The sequence below is a fragment of the Nicotiana sylvestris genome, chromosome 4 (assembly GCF_000393655.2).
Source record: "Nicotiana sylvestris chromosome 4, ASM39365v2, whole genome shotgun sequence".
Classification (NCBI taxonomy): Eukaryota; Viridiplantae; Streptophyta; class Magnoliopsida; order Solanales; family Solanaceae; genus Nicotiana; species Nicotiana sylvestris.
Genome location: NC_091060.1, coordinates 107,215,442 through 107,238,025, shown reverse-complemented (window position 1 = coordinate 107,238,025; position 22,584 = coordinate 107,215,442). Strand labels below are relative to the sequence as shown.

Here is a 22,584-nt window from a genome sequence, read left to right as displayed (position 1 = left end):
TCAAGCACCCAAGACATGTAGCTTTTGCCCGATATATCCAGGGATACAAATTCAAGTTTAGAAAGATTGACATTATTTAGGAAAAGAAAGTTCGTACCTCTAATACTTTCAAAGTATTTGCTCGAGATGGCAGAGTCTCGTGCTGATAACGTGTTATAAAATAAAGACTGTAAAGTAAAGACAAGTATAGAGAGAAATTGATATATTATTCGAATTCAAACTGATGTACATAATGAACTGTAATCTCTTCTATTTATAGAAGAAAGGAAGCTGATGTGTAAGCTGCTATTGCAAGCTGCTGTGTAAGCTGCTATTATACCAACTACTGAGAGCAATATTTATCCATAACGAAGTACTGAATGAATAAGCTCATTGTACCCAGTATAGATAATCTTCTACTAGGGGTAATGATTATCCATAATGAAGTATTGAAATGATAAGCTCGGGTATGGATAATCTTCTACCGGGGATAGTGTTTATCCATAATCAGGTACCGCAAGGATAAGCTTATTATATCTGGTATGAATAATCTTCTACCGGGGTAATGTTTATCCATAACCGGGTATCAAAGTGATAAACATATTTACAGCGGAGTCGGAAGCTTATTTACAACGGAGTACTAAATGAACATCCATAATATAATATATTTATAACACGCAAGAATTATTTAATTTAACTCCTCTAATAAACATTGTATGATTTTATGTAGAGCTTAATGCTTAAATTTTTATTTTCCTCATCTTTTTTGATTAACTTGTATATTTGTTTTTTAAATTGACAACTACCGGAAAGTATATTTAATTGTTTTTTTTTGTTTTAGAAAAGATACAACTCGAAGAGTGACATTGTAGACCAACTGACGAAGACAGCACACAATCACACCCCACAAATCTGAAGAAACTTCTCTCCTTGCACTGAAAAGTCTCATCAATTTTGAAGGAATTTCACTTTTTCATCAGGTTTTTGGGTAAAGAAGAGGTGATCCAAATGGATTTTCCAGAGCTATGGGCAATATTTGGACCTGGGGTGTCCGGCGCTGTCTTCGGTGCCGGTTGGTGGTTCTGGGTTGATGCCGTCGTTTGTAGCTCCGTCAAAGTCTCTTTCCTTCATTATCTCCCAGGTATTTCACCCCTATCTCTCATATCATATTTTCCCTATAATTCTTGATTTTCTTGATTCTTGTTATATGGGGTTTTCTAAGATTTTTTATTTTTCCGGGTTCTTAAGATATGGGTTTTGGCGTAAGATTGTTGAATTTTTCTGGGTTCGTGATATCTAATTTTTTTTGCATGTGATTCTTTATTTTTCTTGGTTCTGGATATAGGGGTTTTGCTTAAGGTTCTTCTTGTGCTCTTCAATTTCGTTGTTATTTGGGATATTTGTAGGTATATTCGCGTCTTTGGCTGCTTTGATGTTTAATTGCGTAAGGAAAGAGGACATTGACTACTCTCCTTATGATGAAGGCGAGTGGAGGTATGAATAATACACTCTATGTGAATATAGTCAGTTTAATCTGTTGGGGATTGGCCTAAATTTTGTTCAAAGATCAACCCTTTTTTTTTTTTGTTGTGAATTGACCACAATGATATGTATGCCTTGTTCTGATTCGTTTTGCCTGAGATAGAAACAAAAAGTAATTCACTATTCAAGATTCCCAAATGTGAATCCCCAATAGTTTAATTACACAACAACGGTCTAATGAACTCAATCAAGTGCAATATGAAATCATAGTCCATGAGTATAAAGTGGGGCTCGCCAAAAGCTGAGCCCCAAATTTAAGAAAATGTTTAGTCCAAATTTGAGCTCGACTGGTGGTGTATTGAACATGTTGAGGAGTTGGGGAGTGCATTATGCAGTGTTATTGGAGAGTTCTTTTCGATAACCCTGGTGTTCGAGTCGGCTTGCATGCATCTCGACTAATTCAACAGGGTATGTTATACCTCCCGCCAGCACCTATCCACCAAGGTTTGAACAAATGTGAGACTTCATGGTTCTCAACCCACTTCATTGTCCAACTAAACCACGCCTTTAAGTGCCGTTATTGGAGAGTTTCTTTACTGGCGCTAGAGCGCCCAAGTTAGTGTTAAAGCTAAGTAAGCTTGATTTTGATATGTAAAGTAGCAAAAGAATCAAGTTCAGCCTTAAAGCACAAGTTTTTAGTGTTATTGCATCAGGGTGCTCTAGTAAAATTCAAGCTGGTGTACAACACTATACAACAATAACAAACCCAGTGAATTCCCACAAGTGGGGTTTGGGAAGGGTGAGATGTACGCAGCCTACACCTATCCTGGAAGGCGGAGAGACCGTTTCTGGAAGACCTTCAGCTAAAGAAAAGATAAAAAGAAGCAATGGGAACAAGTATAAACAACGATAAGATAGAGCACCGAAAGCAAGGTAGCAAATAAATGTTATTAGCAGCAATCTAAGAATAAATGGATAACAAACTAACACTTAATGCTAACAAACTGAGGAAGACAAAGGGAGACGCTCGACTACCTTTTTTTTTGATAAAGTAAGAGATATTATAAATGGCATCAAGAAGATGCAGAAATATAGATACAAAAGATTTGTTAGCTCCAGTACAAAGAGTCCTATACTAATGTTAAAGAGCTAACAAAGTCCAAAAAATTGTCAGGGGAGTTTACAGGTGTTAAGGTACTCCAATTGTACAAAAGTAAAAGACATTTAGCCTTAAGGGAGTGGTTTGGAGTTGCTATTCCATCAAAACATCTCCTACTCCTCTCATTCCAAATACACCAAAAAATACAGAAAGGGATTAGTTTCCAGATTTTCTTGATGGTTGTACCAACTTTCCAACTATTCCAGTTCAAAAAGGCTTTAAACTCCCAGGCATTGCCCAGTCCATTCCAAAAAGAGACAAAAACATGTTCCATAGATCTGCTGAAACTAGGCAGTGTAGTAGAAGGTGCCTGGTTGTTTCTTCATTTTGCATGCACATGTGGCATCTGTTTGCCAAGTGGAAAGATCTTCTAGCTAAGTTGTCTTGGGTCAAACATGCTTCATAAAGTACATAAAGTGCATAGGTAGGGAGACGCTCGACTACCTATTAACGTTCTACCCTAATCCTTGACCTCCATACCCTCCTATCAAGAGCCATGTCTTCAGTAAGCTCCAGCTGCGCCATATCCCGCCTAATCACCTCTCCCCAATACTTCTTTAGCATACATCTACCCCTCATACCGACCAAGGTTAACCTTTCACACCTCCTCACTGGGGCTTCTGTACTTTTCTTCTTAACATGCTCGAACCATCTCAACCTCGCCTCCCGCGTCTTATCCTCCAAGGGGGCCACTCCCACCTTATCTTGAATAACTTCATTCCTAATCTTATCCAACTTGGTATGTCCACACATCCATCTCAACATCCTCATTCAACTACTTTCATTTTTTGTACATGCGAGTTCTTGAACGGCCATCACTCTATCCCATACAACATGGACGGTCTATCCATTACTTTGTAGAACTTACCCTTAAGTCTCAGTGACACATTCTTATCATACAAGACACCGGAAGCGAGTTGCCACTTCATCCACATGCTCCGATACGGTGCGTGACATCCTTGTCAATCTCCCCATCACTTTGTATTATAGACCCAAGATACTTGAAACTCTCTTCCCAAGGGATGACTTGTGTATCACGCCTCACATCCATGTCCTTCATGGGTAACGTTGCTGAACTTGCATTCCAATTACTTCATCTTGGTCCTGCTCAACTTGAAACTTTTAGACTCAAGAATCTGTCTCCAAAACTCCGGCCTCTCGTTAACACCACATCGCGTCTCATCAATCAAAACTATTTCATCTGCAAATAACATACACCATGACACCCCCCCCTGAATATCTCGCCTCAATGCGTCCATCGCCACATAAAATAAGAATAGGCTAAGGGTTGATCCCTAATGCAATCCCATCACAACCGGGAAGTGTTCTGAGTATCCTCCCGCTGTCCTCATTTGTGTCTTAGCTCCATCATACAACACTATGCATAGTGCAAAACTATTAGAGTCTTGGTTGAGTTTTGAAGAGTAATTTGCGAAGGCAGTCACTTATGTACAAAAGCACTGACTTTCAGCGCTATGAAGGGCTAAGGGTCAAGGATCTAAGGTCAGAATAATCTGTCGTAACTCAAATCTCCCAAAATAGTACCAAGACAGTGCTGAACTTTGATAACAACATTTGTGTTTGTCAATTTTTTTTTTGATCAAGTAAAGATTTAATTCATATGATTCCATGACCAAGACAGTGCTGAAGTGTACACCTGTCAAAATGTTACAATGAAGCGAGTCTATAAAATCTTCCAATATTCCTTCATTGTACATCTCGACAAAGTTACCCCATGTAGCCAGGTTGCTTAAACATTTAAACTTCAACATTTAAAATTACACCATGAAGCTCTGTTGTGTTTGTCAAATTATACTGCATAAATCCATCAGTTTCAAAAATAAAATAAAATAATAACAATATAATATAGTAGTATTTGTAATAATAATAATAATAACAACAACAACAACAACAATCTTGATCAAATTATACTGCATAGACCCATCAATTTCTCAACTTCTGTTTCCAAGGCGAACAATCTTGATCCGACGAGGTGGGTTATGATGTATCTCCAATGATAGGGGTCTGCTTGGACTACCTTGGATCCTCATAAATTGCCCTACTAGTCTATATCTGTATATCATCCTCAAACATCTGCTCCTTGTTTCTCATTTCTCAAACAACAACGATTACGCCTCAGTCTCAAACAAGTTAGGGCCGGCTTATCCTCTTGGTCATGAAGTGTCCCGCTAATGTGCCATATTCTCCTCTGAAATGTTAGCCTTAAGTACGAGGTTTTGTGTCAGATTACATATCAGGCATGAATTTCAGGCTCATTTTGAAATTTAATCGAAGTCTTCAATGTTGAGGTCTTGAAGGTGAAAGTACTCATTGATCTTGCTTGGACTAATATCAACCTCCACCTACTTCATTTTCAATTAATCACCCTCCTCAACATACCGAATGTTGGCATAGAACTCTTTTCTCTGTGATTTTCATATCCTAGTCTTTTCAGCAAATGCGTCCCTTTTCCTTGTGCAGCTACTGATACCCGGGGCTTCTGAGGTTCTAACCTTGCATTGGCCTCCTTAATAAAATTCCTCTTGTTTTGTTGCTGTAATGCATTTCTCGGATGTGTTGCTTGAAATTGAGGTGGTGGCGCTGGCTCCGAAAGAGCCTTCATTTTAGCCTTCTTTCTTGCCGCTATGGAGAAGGAAATGGTCCTTTTTTCCTAGCTTTCAGATTGGTTTTAGCAATTTGTTCGTGATAGCTTTCGTGAGCCGAAGGTCTATTAGATACAGCCTCTCTATTCTCGTAAGGTAGGGGTAAGGTCTGCATACACACTACCCTTCCCAGACCCCACGGTGTGGGATAATACTGGGTATGTTGTTATAATTTGTTCTTGATAGCCCTCGAGGTGATCAATTCCTGTAGCCAAATGCCAAAGAAAGGGTTTTTTTTTGGGTGAGGGGGTGGGGGGTGGGCATAAGTGGTTGTGGTCTTGAAATCTAACTAAACTAGCTTGACCTACTTAAGTTGGAACACTACCCTGTACCAGTTCAACCCTAGTGAGCTCCAACTTAAGTGGGTGGGACTCAATTTCCATGTATAATTGGGAGATACTAAGCAAAATTCGAAAATAGTTAGTTTGAAAGCCTCTTACTCAGTGTTGTTAAATGCTCATTTAAGGCGCGCTTAAGCCCTAAAGCTCAGAGAGGGTGCTTCGTGTTAAGCTGCTCTTCAATGTAGGCAAGGCACTAAATGTGAGCCTCATTTCCAATGATTTCTATCCTGAATTGAGTGGTATTAAACAACAAATTTAATCAGCAAAGAAGTGTATTAATTGTTAAGAAAAACATTATGAATGAGTTTGTTACTTTTTTCTTGAATTAAATGTATATTTTTTATCTTTATCCTTCATTATACTTTTTTTTACTAAAGCTCACACTTTAATTGCGCTTGAAGCCCAATAGACCTGGAGCGCTTTTTAGAGTTTTTCGCCTTTGACAACACTGCTCTTATTTCTATTTGGTGTTGGTTTACAATATTTTTGATGAAGGTGTTGGTTTACAATTCTACACAACCAAAACTGACATGAAAAATTGAACCGAGTTTTTCGAGAAACTAAATTATATGGACTGATGCTCAGCCCCTTACTAGTGGTACATAACTGTCTACCATATTCTTAATAAAGGATATTTATTAATGTCTGAACATTGTTTGGATTCAGTACATTGCAATTTTGTTAATGCAACTGTGAAAGTGATGAGACGAATAAGTATTATGCCTTCAGTCCAAAAAAACAATTTTGCCGTCTAGTTGAATTCTTCTTTATTATCTGGCCGGACCTTTTCTTGGTGGACTTTAAGATGCATTGCCTGGTAATATGAGCCAATTTTTTAAAAAGAAATTGAAGGTTTGCCTGGGAATTGGTTTTATGTTCCATTTATGAGAAAGAATGATCTAATTCCGCAGTTTTGACATCATATGTCATTTGTTTATGTCCTTGTGTTCATGGAGTAGATGAAGCTTGAACTTGGCATGTATACCTAGAGAAGTTGCTCCTATAATTTTTTGGGCATGAATCATGATTATGGTAGAAACCTTTTTCCTGTTAGTTATTACTGTTAGGTATAGTCATCTATCTTTGATCTATCACTTGCACATGTTATTTCTTCTATGTAGATTTGTGATTCTATTTGCTTCCCCACGTCACATTGGATTGCTCAACTGTTTCAATGTTGACAATGCAGGTTGAAGCTGTGGCTTTTTATTGCATATGTCGTATCCTTTGTGTCTTTGGCAGCATCAGTTGGGCTATTGATACAAGACGCACTCGGAAAATCTGGTCCTTCAGCTTGGACAGGAGTTGCAGGTGTTCTGCAATGTGTGTTTGTTTTAATCAGGTAACTTTGTTGAATATATACATTAGATTTTAGAACTTCAGATTGCATGGAGAAAATGGCGATTGCCTAGCACCTCAAAGGTTATTTTGTATGCACTATTTTGTTAGTTGTTCACCCACTCCTCCACCTGTCCCCTCCGACTTGCGCACACTCTCTCTTAATGATACATTTCTTTTCTGCCATAATGATACAGAAATAGAAACAAATGGGTTTGGACCTGTGTCTTACCAAGAATATCAGAATAAAGTAGACTGTCTAGTTTTTCTTCTCTTACCCTTTCAACTTCCATTTCTTACCCCATATAAGACTAGCAAATGATGTATCTCCGCCATGTACATGAAAAGAATACATCACATCTATGTTATGTTCAGTTGTGTCATGTAGCTCTGTTTGCTAGCGCATCTTCAAAGACACCACAAGAAAAAACAGATGCTGCTGCTATTCCTTTTAAGCTAGCTGTGGTTTGGGTGCCAATCTTTAATTTCTTCTTTGTTTTCACATATTGCAGTGGGCTGATCTATTGGACATCACATTCAGAATCTTGAAGATATACCATGGGAGAGGAACATAAGTCATTTGATGGAATCATCCCATACTCAATCCATCCCCTCGAGTAAGAGATACAATTGATGCTTGTATAAATGTGTGTTGGTTGTACAGTGATGCTAAGCACCAAGTGTTAAACGCTCGTATCTTCTTTCTACATATTGTTATAATGACTAATTTGAAATTTCAGTGGAAAGCTTCAGGAAGTATATGTCTTTGTGGTTACTGAACTGATGATGAAATGTTTTGTTTCGAAAGACACTTTTGATTATAGCTTTTACGTTAAGCCCTACCATGCAACTGTTGTCCAACTTGGAATAGCAACAAAGAATTATTCTTGTGATATTAACAAAAAAGTTACTAGTTGAAATCAAGACATTGATATACCACTTTGCAGTTACATGTGTGTCTGATCATTTGAAAAACCCCTAACTGTAAATCTAAAAGAAAACAAATTTGATAAAGACATAAGAAATGTGATCATTTCAGTTTTGTGCCTAAGCTAAAAATAACCTAAAAATTACAAGGATCTTCATCATCCCATTTGTCTAAACAAAAGCTTGGGCACACTAAATTTGTTGAATCTTTTGCTCTCAAATACATTCTTGTTCCTTTTTACTTTTAAATTTAACGAAAGCATTTTAAGTTACCAACAAACATTATGTAGTTAGCTTGGAAGCTTGTGAACCAGACTCCGATCTGAGTTAATACTACTTCAAATATGAATAATAAACGAATATCGTTTATTATTCAATATCAATTTCTAATGTCAGTCCAGAGACCAAAGTTAGTTGTAAGAGGACGCAAATTGATCAAAGACAGAAAAAAAAAAAAGTTACATAAGGTGTTTTTTGGGCAAGTCCTGGGGAGGCGTATAAAAAAGAGAAATTTTCATAAAGCACTATCTTTTAGTGCTAATTAGCTATCTATAGATATCATTTGCTATATTACGGATGTAGATACGTTTTCTGTTGTTATAAGATGTATTTGATATATTTAAGCTACTGTATTCATGAATACGGTAGCATTTCTAGGCGTGAAACAGGGGTTACAGCTAGATAGATTTTTGTATTCGAGTGTATTCGACTGTATTCATGGCGTGAAACATGGGATTACAGCTGGAAAGATTATTGTATTCGATTGTATTCGACATTTCGACTGTATTCACGGCGTGAAACAGGGGATTACACTATTTTTAAACGAAAAGTGAATCAATTAACATAATCGACTCCTAATATAACTCAACAAACCCAATTACAACACACAAATTTTGTATTTCCAGTTATAAAAGAAGATTCTCAACCGAAAAATACCCCAAAAACATAGCAATCTTCAGAGAAATTATATAATACATCTGAATACATAAATTATATTAATTAAAAAAAACATATGAATACATTCATGGCATATAGTGAGACAGTGAATACAATGAAATATATAGAATACATCGGGATACATTGAAATACAATGAAAAAAAAGATAGTGAATACAATGAAATTCATGGATTACAGCGAGATACATTGAATTGCACTGAAAAAATAGACAATGAATACAATGAAATACATGTAAATACAGCGTGATACATTGAAAATACATTAAAATACATTAACAAAAAATCAAGTTGCTCAGCCCCAAATTGAATAAAAATTCCATAATAATAAGGTAACACAAAAGAGGGGTCCAAAGAATGTCAAAATGGGCAAGGACTATTTTTCATCCTTCTCACAAAGCGGCAGCACTTTAACACATTGTTGTGCTACCATTCCGTTACAACTCCAAGAATCACACTCAAACTCTTTAAATTTCTGCTCCACTACTAGATTCTTGGAATCCCATCTTAATAAATCTTCCAAAATTCTATGAGTGGCCTTATCAATAGCAATGAGCTTACCTGCTGCTAAGGCAATAGACAATAGTGATTTCTTCGCGAACAACATAGGCGACAGATTCGGAAACGAGATCCAAACAAAGGCTCATGAGATTCAACCTTAACCCTTCTGATGTTAACTTGATGGAAAGGGATGCGCATCCATGGCAGCCTATACTACACCATGTCGCCCTAGAAAGAGAGGAGAGAGGAGAGAGCGTGGGGTTTTTGACTAATAGTAGGTGATGTGGGTGAGAGGAATTTTGAGATTCAGCATCGTATTTTCAGGGACTTGGGGAAGAGAATGACATGTATCAAAGTAGAGAGAGAAAGAAAATAGTGTAACTAAATAGCGTATTTAGTGGCTTAGGAGTAGGAGGTAACCAAAATTAGATATTTTGCTATAAACATTAAAAGGTATCTATAGAATATAATTTTTTAAAATGGTATTTATTTAAAATAAATAAGGTGTTAACCTTTGCTATAGGAGATAAATATTCCTATCAAAAACGCACTGACAGAGCATAAGTATTGTAGGGCGTAAGCCCTAGCATTTCGGGTGTTCGCTTAGGTGTAAGCCCCAACATCTTGGGCGTTCATTTGGGGCATAAGCTCTAAATTCTTTTTTAAATTTGAGCCCAAATTGCTTAGGGTCTGTTTGGAAAGTCACCAGATAATTGAAATTGGTGTAATTACTAGGGTAGTAATTACACAACCTAATAATTACACAACATTCAAATTACGACGACCTATTTGTTTGTCATAATGTAATTACAATGTAATTTCAAATGTACTGTTTGGTTGCATAAGAGTAATTACACAGTAAGATAACATTTTAAATACAAAACTAATTATCAAAAATTAAAAGTTAAGATTTAGTGATCACGCCCAACTATGCCTTATAAAAAGGACAATGCGGACGTTGCAAATATAACTTGAGTATTCCGCCCAGGGTCGAATCCACAGAGAATTAACCTATCAATCACAATCTTTAGAACTACTAACTCTTGAGAACCAGCTTCCCCAGACGTTTGAACCACCGTTGATGGTTTCTTTACTAACTAAGATTGCAAGTAAATAACAAGCTGTAAACTAAAATGCTAAGGTTGTAAACAATAATGAGAAAGTGCTAAGGTAATGACTTCCCTATTGATGGAATCCCTTCTGTTTATGCTTCATACAAATTGACCAACACACCTCTATCAATCATGAACACTTTCTTACCGTAAATCTCTCCCGAGTAATCACAGTAATATACTATTGCACTCTCCCGAGATACACTAGCTAGCTTTAATTAACACAGTTTACTTAAGATTGCACCCAAGGCTTCGTTATCCCTAATCCCGCCTTTAAACCCGCAGTTATAGATCTCTCTTATACTTTGGGAGTGGTGTTGCTCAACAATAACCTAAATATGCACTCTCTCCCGAGTTATTCACACTAAATAGGCACAGCTAATTGAGGATCCTGTCAATTAACTACAACAAGAACATAGTTGAACAAATAAAGATTGAAACTAGCAATTTGTATTCACATAAACAAGAAGTTCATCCCCCAATAGGTTCCATCAAAACCTTAGACAAAGGATTTAGCTACTCATAACTATGGGTAAACAAACTAAGATAAGATTCATCATAAACTAGCAATAAAAATCAAAGAAAAGAAGAAAGATGTTTTGGGTGATCTCTCACAATTGTTCTTCTTGCCAAAAATACTCTCCAAAACAATACATGCCTCTCTTGGGCGGAGTCTAGTGTTTAAAATAGGGTTTTGGGCTAAAAATTCCGTGTTTTGCACTTTAGTCCCTGAACTTCCTCGCGCCTGCCGCGGTTCTGCCGCAGTCGCGGTGGAACCGCGGCCAAACAGCTCATCTGAATCTCCTTCTGTCCGTGAGCAATCTTCACTGCGGTTCTGCCGCGGTCGTGGTGGAACCGCGTCAGAATCATTTCTCTGATTCTTCAGCCTGTTTTTGCGTGGTTCACTTGGGATATTTCACGGATGGCCTCTCTTTCTTCAATTTTTGACTCCAAAAGTACTCCCTAGCCTTCCCTAGTCATATATAACCTGCAAGTCATGAAAAGCACTAATAAGAGCATTTTGTTATCACTTTTATTATCAACACTATGCAAGAAGGCGGTTATTTAGGGCCTGAATATAGTTAAATTCACCTATTATCAACACCCCACACTTAAACCTTTGCTCGTCCTCGAACAAGCTAAACCACACTTCTAAGCTTAACCATTTCATGCATTACCCCAAGTATGTCACACCCGCCATTTTGACGGAACCACCTAAGCAATGTGTCAGTCATACCCCAGATGTAGACTCTACTGCCATGACATACTTGCGCTCACTCTAGTTACTCTAACAGAGGCGAAGACTTACTTTTCCTTCCCGAGTCACATTCCCTCACATCAAAAATCTGAGAGAAGTTCCACACGCATAAAATTCAAACACAAGGAACCGAAGATAGAAAGAATTCACTCACTCTCAGCAAAGAACATTCACATGCCACACAGACACACCATAAGCTTGCCCATAGTGTAGTACTCTACTAATCGAGCTATTTTAGTCAAAGATCAAGAGGTCTTTATTTGGTTGTAATGTAGGCTAAGGGCCGGGTAGGATACATTTGGATGTAGTGACTAATCTCCTTAAACACTTTTAATACACACTTCCTTTTATCTCAATTTCCCTGCTCAGCCTAATCATTCCTCCACATTTCTATTTCATAGGTGACCCCTACTTTTCTTTAGGTGCAACTGGCTTCTTGTTTTTTTTTTTTAAATGTCAGTGCACTATTCAAATGATTCATTCCTTATTCCCCTTTTTTTCGCTAACTCCCTACCACCCCACACTTTGACTTTTGTATGTTCCTTAGTGATTCAAGTGCTTCTCGGAGGTATAGGTTCAAACAATCAGCTATTCAAACACAGGGATATCGGTCATTATAGGGTTATCAAAGAACAGGCTTCAAGCTCAAAAAGTTAACTATGGCAATATAGACAGGTGGATTCACCATTATATATAGGCTTACACAAAGAAATGCCTCAATCATCTCTAAAACCAAACAGCTTTTATTTCGCTTTGCAAACACACAGGGCAAGTTCTAGGTATCGCATGCAAGCACAAAATGCAAGTAAAATCTCACACACTTAGCATGTAACTCGTTCTGAATCAGTTTATCAACACACTCATACGAGCGTTCAAGCAAAGCAAGATGTGCAAAATTAAGGCATAGATTTACAAGTCCACAACTGAGCCTAGACGTCACACTCTCAAGTTCATTTTAGTTATTTGCAGGTGTGTACATCCAGGGTAGCATTCTAGCCTTTACCCATCTTAGTCCTAACTACAAAAGGAAAATCTACCTAACCCGGTTCAAGAAAAACCCTTGGAAAAGACCCGTGGCCAAAAGAAAAACCAAGGGGGACTTACTACACTGCCTAAAAAGGAAGAAAAAAAAACTTCAAGGACTACTTCCCTCAAGAGTACTTGTCCAAGTGGTCCGTCCTCAGGAATAGTCTTCTACCTTTTTTTTTATCCAATTTGGACCCTCAAGAGACCCGTCGACAAGTGTCCGTCGTTGGGCCAAGTCAGACTCCTCATATAAGTACAGTCAATTGTATACAACAACATCAATTTCATGCTACAACACACACAATGTCTATTTACAGTACACATATCACTAAAGCAAGTCTCCCACCCCACACTTAAAGTCATGGCATGTCCCCATGTCATATCAAGAAGGTAAAGAGCAGAAGGGTAAGAAGACTTCCCTGAGACTCAATCAGAGTCGGAGACTGTGCTGGGGTCCACATGGCAAGCTCTCCCCAAAGCACGGAACCAGGACATGAACCGGCTCTCAGACCTGGCCTACCTTTGAGACATGGCATCCATACGCGTGTGTAGGCCCTCCACCGAGGTGCGAAGATCGGCGACCTCTTCCTCCATAGAACGCAACATAAGATGGGTAGACTGTGATCTGGATAAGCCAGCCCCAGCATGGGGGCGCCGAGAGGGTCTGCACTGTCATAGGATCTCCTAGATGGTGCCATAAGAACCGGGTCATCATCCTCATCATCGATCTCAATAGTGGTGCGTGCACCCCTGCCCACTCTGATGCTCGAAGCTTTGAAGGCTGCTTTAGGAGGCAACTCTCCATCAGCAGGATTTGTGGGGACATTCTTCCGTAGGCACAATGTAGTCACCAGGGAGGGAAAGTAGAATCCTTTTGACATCAGCGGGGACCGTATGATCATTTCGTCACCAATAAGCCTTGCCGCATCAAAATCCTTCTTTGTGATGAAGCACCACGTCAAAAGGGCTCTTTGGAAGTTCACATCAGTCGTATTGCTTGAGGGCAAGAACCGGCTGCAAATGACAATGAGCCAACACTTAGCCAAATGGGTGAACGAATTGGAGTTCAGGGTGATGTGGTCACATATCCAGATTGGTTTCCCCCCTGCGCAGAGTACATCAGTCATAGTATCCCAAGTGACACCTGGGGCATCCTGGTAATAGTCGACGTCACCAGTAAACCGGGGCAGCCGCAATACCTGTCGAATAGTTTCCACTGAGGTATCTACCCATGTGCCTCGCACAGTCACCTCCCGCAGCATATGAGCTGGGTAGCTCGCGTAGAACTCCCGTACAAACATCCTGTTCACCGTTTCAGGTTCATCAAATAAGAACTCCATTTCCCTCCGCCGGATTTCCTCATACATCTCCTCCTTTTCTGCACAGAGGGTGGCCCTGTCAATCGGTATTTCAGGGATGAAGCTCTTTGAGGCCTTGTCATGAAAGTCGTCCTCTACCACTTCGAATTCGAACCTAGAAGCATCATAAGTAGGCTGTTGGGACGTGCCTGCCGATCTCTTCTGCTTCTTACGAGCCATATGACCTGCAAAGAATACAGAAGAACCATCAAATATATCCTACATGTGCCAGCCGGATGGTTACTCAGACTTCACCACCTGATGGCACCAAATAATATCTCCCATTAATTTCATTTAGACACTATGCCAAACCCTCAACCCGTGATGTGTTCAAAGTTACAATCTCCACAATGGCCTCACACGCATACAACACCCCACACTTACTCCTTCAAGTGAGTCACATTAAAAATATCACCACCATTTACCAAATACAATACCACCACAACCTAGGGTAGGCCCAAAATGCCTCAAAATAGCACCACAAGCCCCAAATTCCTGGCCAAAAAGGTCCCACCACCAAGCTACACCGCAGAAATTACTTCTAGGCCTCCAAAACATCTAAACAACCTCCACAATCGAAGTAGAAGAAAGACCCAACCATTTTAGCACCAAATAAATCCACAAGAAGCAAATACAACAGTAAAACAAAGAGAAGAAGCAAAGATTGAAAGGAAATCTACACTATTCCTACCTAGGGTTTAACTAAATAAGTTTAGATCAAATTTACACTAAGTTAGAAGATGAAATAGAGAGAGAGAGAGAGAGAGAGAGAGAAACTTACTTGTTTTGTTGAGGTAAAGTGGGTGGTGAAGGTGGAAAGTAGGGGAGGATGATAATGAAGTTTTGTGAAGATGAGAGGAGAAGAGGGAAGATAGAGAGAGGTTAGAGAGAAAGGAGTGGGGGGGGTTATTTTTTGTTTGTGGTTCTGGGCTGGTGGGAGAGGGTTTAGTGGTAGGTGGGAGGGTATTTTGTTAAAGGGGAAAAGAAAAAAAATTAAAACAAAACAGAAAAAAAAAACTTACCTGGACCCCGTCTGCGTCTGCCGCGGTTCTGTCGCGGTCGCGGTAGGACCGCGTAGGCCAAGTTCAGATGGCCCTCTTGACCGCGGTCGCGGTGCAACCGCGATGGCCTGGGTTTAGAGAAGGGTCAGGACCGCGGTTTGACCGCGGTCGCGGTAGAACCGCGGCCTGAGCCTATCTCTGATTCTGACGCCTTTTTTTTAAATTTTATTTTAAGAAGAGTTACACTTACAATAATTTCATGGGTTGCCTCCCATGCAGCGCCTGATTTAACGTCGCGGCACGACCTAGATGAGTGCAGTTAAAGCTCGCTCGACCTCCGTGGTTCAGTCAACTGCAGTTGAGACCCTTCCTTGTGCTCGCTCATACCCACATACAACTTCAATCTCTGACCATTGACTCTAAATGTACGAGAGTCATTCTCAGTGGCAACGTCAACCGCTCCTGACTGGAAAACTTCAACTACTCGAAATGGTCCAGACCATCGTGACTTCAGCTTACCCAGGAACAACCTCAGTCTTGAGTTGTATAGCAATACCATGTCCCCAGGTTTGAAATTTCACTCAACAATGTTCTGATCGTGTAGCCTCTTCATTCTCTCTTTGTACAACCTTGTGCTCTCAAAAGCAAGATACCTGAACTCCTCGAGCTCATGCAATTCTGTGACTCTTGACGTGCCCGCAGCTTCCATGTCTAAGTTTAGTTGTTTCAGTGCCCACCACGCTTTATGCTCGAGTTCTACAGGTAGGTGACAGGCCTTCCCAAACACTAACTTGTATGGTGACATACCAATTGGTGTCTTGAAAGCTGTTCTGTAGGCCCATAGTGCATCATCTAGCTTCCTTGCCCAATCAGTTCTTGTGGCGTTTATAGTTTTCGTTAACACACTCTTGATTTCCCTGTTGGATACCTCAACCTGTCCACTAGTTTGCGGGTGGTATGGAGTAGCCACATTGTGGCGCACATCATATTTTATAAACAACTTCTCAAAGGCTCTATTGCAGAAGTGAGTGCCTCCGTCGCTGATAATCGCATGTGGTGTCCCAAAGCGGGTGAATATGTTCTTCTTTAGAAACCCCACCACCACTTTCGCATCATTGGTGGGCAACGCTACAGCTTCCACCCACTTGGACACATAGTCTACAGCAACAAGGATGTACTTATTGCCATAGGAGCTGACGAAGGGACCCATGAAATCAATCCCCCAGACGTCGAACACTTCTATCTCCTGAATTGGGTTCATGGGCATCTCGTGGCGCCGGGAAATATTCCCGGTGCGTTGACATTCATTACAACCCTTCACCCATAAGTGAGCATCTTTAAATATAGTCGGCCAGAAAAATCCGGCTTCTAGCACCTTTGCTGCTGTCCTGATCCCTCCAAAGTGTCCACCATAAGTCGATGCATGACAAGCCTGCAAAATAGAAGATTGTTCTATCTCGAAGACGCATCTCCGGATCATGTTATCCAGGCATATTTGAAAGAGATAGGGCTCATCCCAATAGTATAAGCGGCTTTCACGAAAAAATCATTTCCTCTGGACCAATGAAAGGTCGTGAGGAACTATACCACTGGCCAGGTAATTGGCCAAGTCTGCATACCATGGCGCTTCCTGATGAGTGGTGGCGAGCAGTTGCTCGTCCGAAAAAGTTTCCAGAATTTCCTCAACTTCAATTGCATTTTCATCTCCCTAGAGTCGTGATAGGTGATCAGCGACTTGATTCTCAGTGCCCTTGCGGTCACGTATTTCAAGATCGAACTCTTGCAGCAGCAACACCCAACGAATCAGGCGTGGCTTAGAGTCTTTCTTTTCTATTAAGTACCTGAGAGCGGCATGGTCAGTGTAGACGATTACCTTTGATCCTATCAGGTAGGATCGGAACTTGTCGAATGCGAACACCACAGCTAGTATCTCCTTTTCAGTCACCGTATAGTTCAACTGGGCTCCACTCAGCGTTCTACTGGTGTAGTAGATTGGGTGCATCAATTTGTCCTTCCGCTGGCCCAACACTGCCCCCACTGCGTAGTCACTAGCGTCACACATTAGTTCGAATGGTTGCTCCCAGTTGGGGGCAACAATGATGGGTGTTGTGACCAGCCTCTGCTTCAACTCCTTAAACGCTACCCTGCAATCATCAGAAAATACAAACGGGTGATCTTTCTCTAATAACTTACAAAGAGGTTTGGTGATTTTGGAGAAGTCTTTTATGAACTGCCGGTAGAAACCGGCATGTCCAAGAAAACTTCTGATTGCTTTGACCGAAGTTGGTGGAGGCAACTTTGCTATTACATCAACCTTTGCTCGATCTACTTCTATTACCTTGCTTGACACCCGGTGCCCCAAGACTATGCCTTCTTGTACCATGAAATGGCACTTCTCCCAGTTCAGCACCAGATTAGTCTCGATGCACCGTTTCAGCACATGTGTCAGATTCACCAGGCACTCATCAAATGAACTTCCCACCACTGAGAAGTCATCCATGAACACCTCCATTATATCCTCAACCATGTCAGTGAATATGGTCATCATGCACCGTTGGAATGTGGCGGGTGCATTGCATAGGCCAAAGGGCATCCTCCTAAAGGCATAAATGCCATAAGGGCATGTGAAGGAGGTCTTCTCTCAGTCCTCAGGTGCAATGGAAATCTGATTGTACCCTGAGTACCCATCCAGAAAACAAAAGTGTGACCTCCCTGCCAATCTATCCAGCATCTGATCGATGAAGGGAAGTGGGAAGTGGTCTTTCCGGGTGGCTAGATTCAACTTTCGATAATCCATGCAAATTCTCCAGCCTGTGATAGTTCTCGTTGAGATTAGTTCATTGTTGTCATTCTTCACAACCGTCATGCCACCCTTCTTAGGCACACATTTAACTGGGCTAACCCAGTTGCTGTCAGATATTGGGAAAATAATTCCCGCATCTAACCACTTTATCACCTCATTCTTCATCACTTCCTTCATATTTGGGTTCAGCCTCCTCTGATGTTCCCTGGAAGGTTTGTGCCCCTCTTCCAGCAGAATCTTATGCATGCAGTAAGCGGGGCTGATTCCCTTGATGTCTGCCATGGTCCACGCAATGGCAGTTTTGCACTTCTTCAATACCTGTAGAAGCTGTTAGACCTGCACATCTAACAAACCAGATGAGATAATAACAGGTAGAGTGGAGTCAGGTCCCAGAAATTCATACCTGAGGTGGCCTGGCAATGGCTTTAGTTCCAGCTTCGGTGGTTCTTCAATGGATGGCTTAGCTGGAGGAGTCTCCCTCTTTTCTAAGTGTAGGGGCTCAAACTCTAGATTTCTTTCCCAAGACCCTCTACCTTCCAGTGCCAACACCCATTCCGCCAAGTTTTCACTATTCACTTCCTCCAAATTCGTCAAACATGCAGCTAGGGGATCCTCAATCGTCAACACTTCATCATCCGACTGTACGATTACATCCACGGCATCAATAAGAGAGCAATTGGCGAACTTACTTGGTCGCCTCATAGATTTCTGCACATTGAATACAATCTCTTCGTCATTGAGCCTCATCTTAAGTTCCCCGGTCTCACAATCAATAAGAGCTCTCCCTGTGGCCAAGAATGGTATTCCTAAGATGATAGGAATTTCTTCATCCACTTTGTAATCCAATATCACAAAATCTGCAGGGAACACGAATTTCCCCACTTGAATAAGTACATCATCAAGGATCCCAAATGGACGCTTCACAGTCCTGTTAGCCAGCTGCAACAACATAGAGGTGGGTCTAGCTCTCCCAATGCCCAACTTTTTGTAAATGACCAGGGGCATAAGATTAATGTTGGCCCCTAAATCACAAAGTGCTTTCGCAAAAGCAAAGTTTCCAATAGTGCATAGAATAGTAAAACTCCCTGGATCAGAGAGCTTTTCAGCAACAGGTCTAGTTACCACTGCACTGCACGTCTGAGTAAGTGTCACTGTGGCCAAGTCTTGGAAGTCAAATTTTCGGGACATTAAATCTTTCATCATTTTTGCGTATCCAGGCATCTCCTTTAAAGCTTCAATCAATGGAATATGAACCTGAATTTGCTTGAGCATCTCAAAGAACTTTTTGTACTGCTCTTCCTTTTGATGCTTGGCCAACCTATGTGGAAATGGAGCAGGAGGTCATTTCTTCCCAATCTCTTGGGACTTTTCTTTCTCAGCTACTATCTCTACTACCGGCTCTTCAACTGCTTCAGCAACTTTCTCGGTCTCCTGCTGAGTATTCTTTTCTTCCTGAGCAGGCTGGATTGTCACATCTGTCAGCCTTGTGGAATCATCTAGCTCAATGGGTACCTGAATGAGTGTCTCAGCCTGTATATTGTCACGAGCTCTCTCCTGCTCTACATCAAGATCCCTGCCATTACGGAGACTCACCGCCATCAGTTGCTTCGGGCCCTGATCTTTAGGATTGATTTGGGTATCTGCAGGTAATGTCCCTTGAGGACGATTGTTCAGATACATTGAAATTTGTCCCAAATGCACTTCAATATTTTTGATTGCTGCGTCATGTGCATCTACTCTTTCATTTATTTTTGCATTGGACCCAATCACCTGCTGCATCATTGCTTCAAGTCTTGTGAACCCATCTTCTTGCCTTCCACCATGTTGTTGCTGAGGTGGGAGATACCCTTGCTGTTGACTGTTGTACCCCTGTGACCTTGGATAAGGTGCCATATTGTTGGGGGGGGTCTCATACCTCCCATGTTTCCAGCATTGTACTGTGGCTGAGGTGGTCTGTATGGCTGCTGAGTTTGTTGACCCCAGTTCTGATTGCCCTGTCTCTGGCCTCCATAGTTTGACACATAGTTCATGTCCTCAGGGTGCTGATGATGATGATCATGTTCAGCATTCCACGGATTACCAATTGGCTGACTAATGCAAGATGTGCACAAGCCCCCATTGGTGGTATCTACAATGTGCACTTGCTGTTTCTGCCCCGATTCCTCCACCTTTTTGGTGAGTATGCTCATCTGTGTCAAAAGGGTCGCCACATTTTCAGCCATGGAATTTGATGGGTCAAAAGGCACTGAGTGTACCACTGGAGTGATAGGTGCATTCCTCGTCGTCCACCCCGAATTTTGAGCCATTTTGTCAAGCAGACTCTGACATTCTCTCCAAGTTTTGCTCAAAAACGCCCCACCAGCTGAGGCATCTACAATGTTCTTCATGCTATCTAACAGTCCCATGTAAAACCGTTGTCCCAACATCTGATCTGGAATACCATGGTGTGGACATATAACCAACATTCCTTTAAACCGGCTCCATGTCTCATGCAGTGTCTCCATTGGTTTCTGCTTAAAGCTCACGATCTCATCAATTTGTTGAGCTGTTTTGTTGGGTGGGTGGAACTTGATGTGAAATTGCTTGACTAGCTCATCACAAGTTTCTATAGAGTTTATGGGGAGTGAGTTTAGCCAGACCTGAGCAGCTCTTGTCACCGAGAATGGAAATAATAACAGTCTGATTGCTTCCGGAGTTACGTTGGGTTGCCTTTGAGTTTTGCAAATCGATAGGAAGTTCTTCAAGTGCTGCTGAGGATCTTCGGCTAGTGTCCCAGAAAATAATCCCTTGTTTTGCAGCAAGTGCAGCATGTTGTTCATGATCTGGAATGATTCAGCTTGTATCGCGGGCACAACAATGGCAGTGGCCAGATTGTCAGCTGTGGGTTGTGCCCAGTCATATAGTGCAGCCTCAGGCGCAGGAAGTGCCCTATCTCTGACGTTTCCGTTGACGTTGTCTACGTCACCCATGTCAATTTCGAGGTTGTGTGTTTGATGAGGTTGTTGAAGTCTTTTGTTGGCACGGTTCAATATCCAGAATGTTTTCTCTGGGTCTGAGAGTCCTTCAAGTACTTCTCCAGTCCTTGTAGAGTTTCTAGGCATACACCTGTGCAACTACGTCAACAACCGTCAAAAATTTTCAATCAAATCTTGGTGTAGAGAAGACTGACTATACTAAGAATTTGTTGTATTTCTATTAATGGTAGTTGATAATTCCGTTAATTCCCCGGCAACGGCGCCAAAATTTGATCACGCCCAACCATGCCTTGTAAAAAAGACAATGCGGACGTTGCAAATATAACCTGAGTATTCCACCCAGGGTCGAATCCACAGAGAATTAACCTATCAATCACAATCTTTAGAACTACTAAACTCTTGAGAACCAACTTCCCCAGACGTTTGAATCACCGTTGATGGTTTCTTTACTAACTAAGATTGCAAGTAAATAACAAGCTGTAAACTAAAATGCTAAGGTTGTAAACAATAATGAGAAAGTGCTAAGGTAATGACTTCCCTATTGATGGAATCCCTTCTGTTTATGCTTCATACAAATTGACCAACACACCTCTATCAATCATGAACACTTTTCTTACCGTAAATCTCTCCCGAGTAATCACAGTAATATACTATTGCACTCTCCCGAGATACACTAGCTAGCTTTAATTAACACAGTTCACTTAAGATTGCACCCAAGGCTTCGTTATCCCTAATCCCGCCTTTAAACCCGCAGTTATAGATCCCTCTTATACTTTGGGAGTGGTGTTGCTCAACAATAACCTAAATATGCACTCTCTCCCGAGTTATGCACACTAAATAGGCACAACTAATTGAGGATCCTGTCAATTAACTACAACAAGAACATAGTTGAACAAATAAAGATTGAAACTAGCAATTTGTATTCACATAAACAAGAAGTTCATCCCCCAATAGATTCCATCAAAACCTTAGACAAAGGATTTAGCTACTCATAACTATGGGTAAACAAACTAAGATAAGATTCATCATAAACTAGCAATAAAAATCAAAGAAAAGAAGAAAGATGTTTTGGGTGATCTCTCACAATTGTTCTTCTTGCCAAAAATACTCTCCAAAACAATACATGCCTCTCTTGGGCGGAGTCTAGTGTTTAAAATAGGGTTTTGGGCTAAAAATTCCTTGTTTTGCACTTTTGTCCCTGAACTTCCTCGCGCCTGCCGCGGTTCTGCCGCGGTCGCGGTGGAACCGCGGCCAAACAGCTCCTCTGAATCTCCTTCTGTCCGTGAGCAATCTTCACCGCGGTTCTACCGCGGTCGCGGTGGAACCGCGGCAGAATTATTTCTCTGATTCTTCAGCCTGTTTTTGCGTGGTTCACTTAGGATATTTCACGGATGGCCTCTCTTTCTTCAATTTTTGACTCCAAAAGTACTCCCTAGCCTTCCCTAGTCATATATAACCTGCAAGTCATGAAAAGCACTAATAAGAGCATTTTGTTATCACTTTTATTATCAACACTATGCAAGAAGGCGGTTATTTAGGGCCTGAATATAGTTAAATTCACCTATTATCATTTAGCAAATATATGTTTTTATAAATAATATTACATTTGACATTAAAGATAGATATTACAACAATAACATACCCAGTATTATCCCACACATTAAAGGTAGATATTGTTTCTTGAAATATATTAATTGCTAATCATATA

The 22,584-nt window shown here is 40.8% G+C and overlaps 2 protein-coding genes across 2 annotated transcripts; one reads left to right on the top strand and one right to left on the bottom strand.

Annotated features, from left to right (window-relative positions):
- Window positions 1–805: 805 nt before the first annotated feature.
- Window positions 806–7,804, top strand: LOC104217734 (uncharacterized). Its single transcript, XM_009768045.2, has 4 exons — window positions 806–1,120; window positions 1,386–1,473; window positions 6,814–6,966; window positions 7,475–7,804. Exons 1-4 carry the CDS (start codon window positions 988–990, stop codon window positions 7,509–7,511), a joined length of 411 nt encoding a protein of 136 aa, XP_009766347.1. The 5' UTR covers window positions 806–987; the 3' UTR covers window positions 7,512–7,804.
- Window positions 7,805–18,231: 10,427 nt separating this feature from the next.
- LOC138889962 (uncharacterized) lies at window positions 18,232–19,173 on the bottom strand. Its single transcript, XM_070173310.1, has one exon. The coding sequence runs from the start codon at window positions 19,171–19,173 to the stop codon at window positions 18,232–18,234; it is 942 nt and encodes a 313-aa protein (XP_070029411.1).
- Window positions 19,174–22,584: the final 3,411 nt, after the last annotated feature.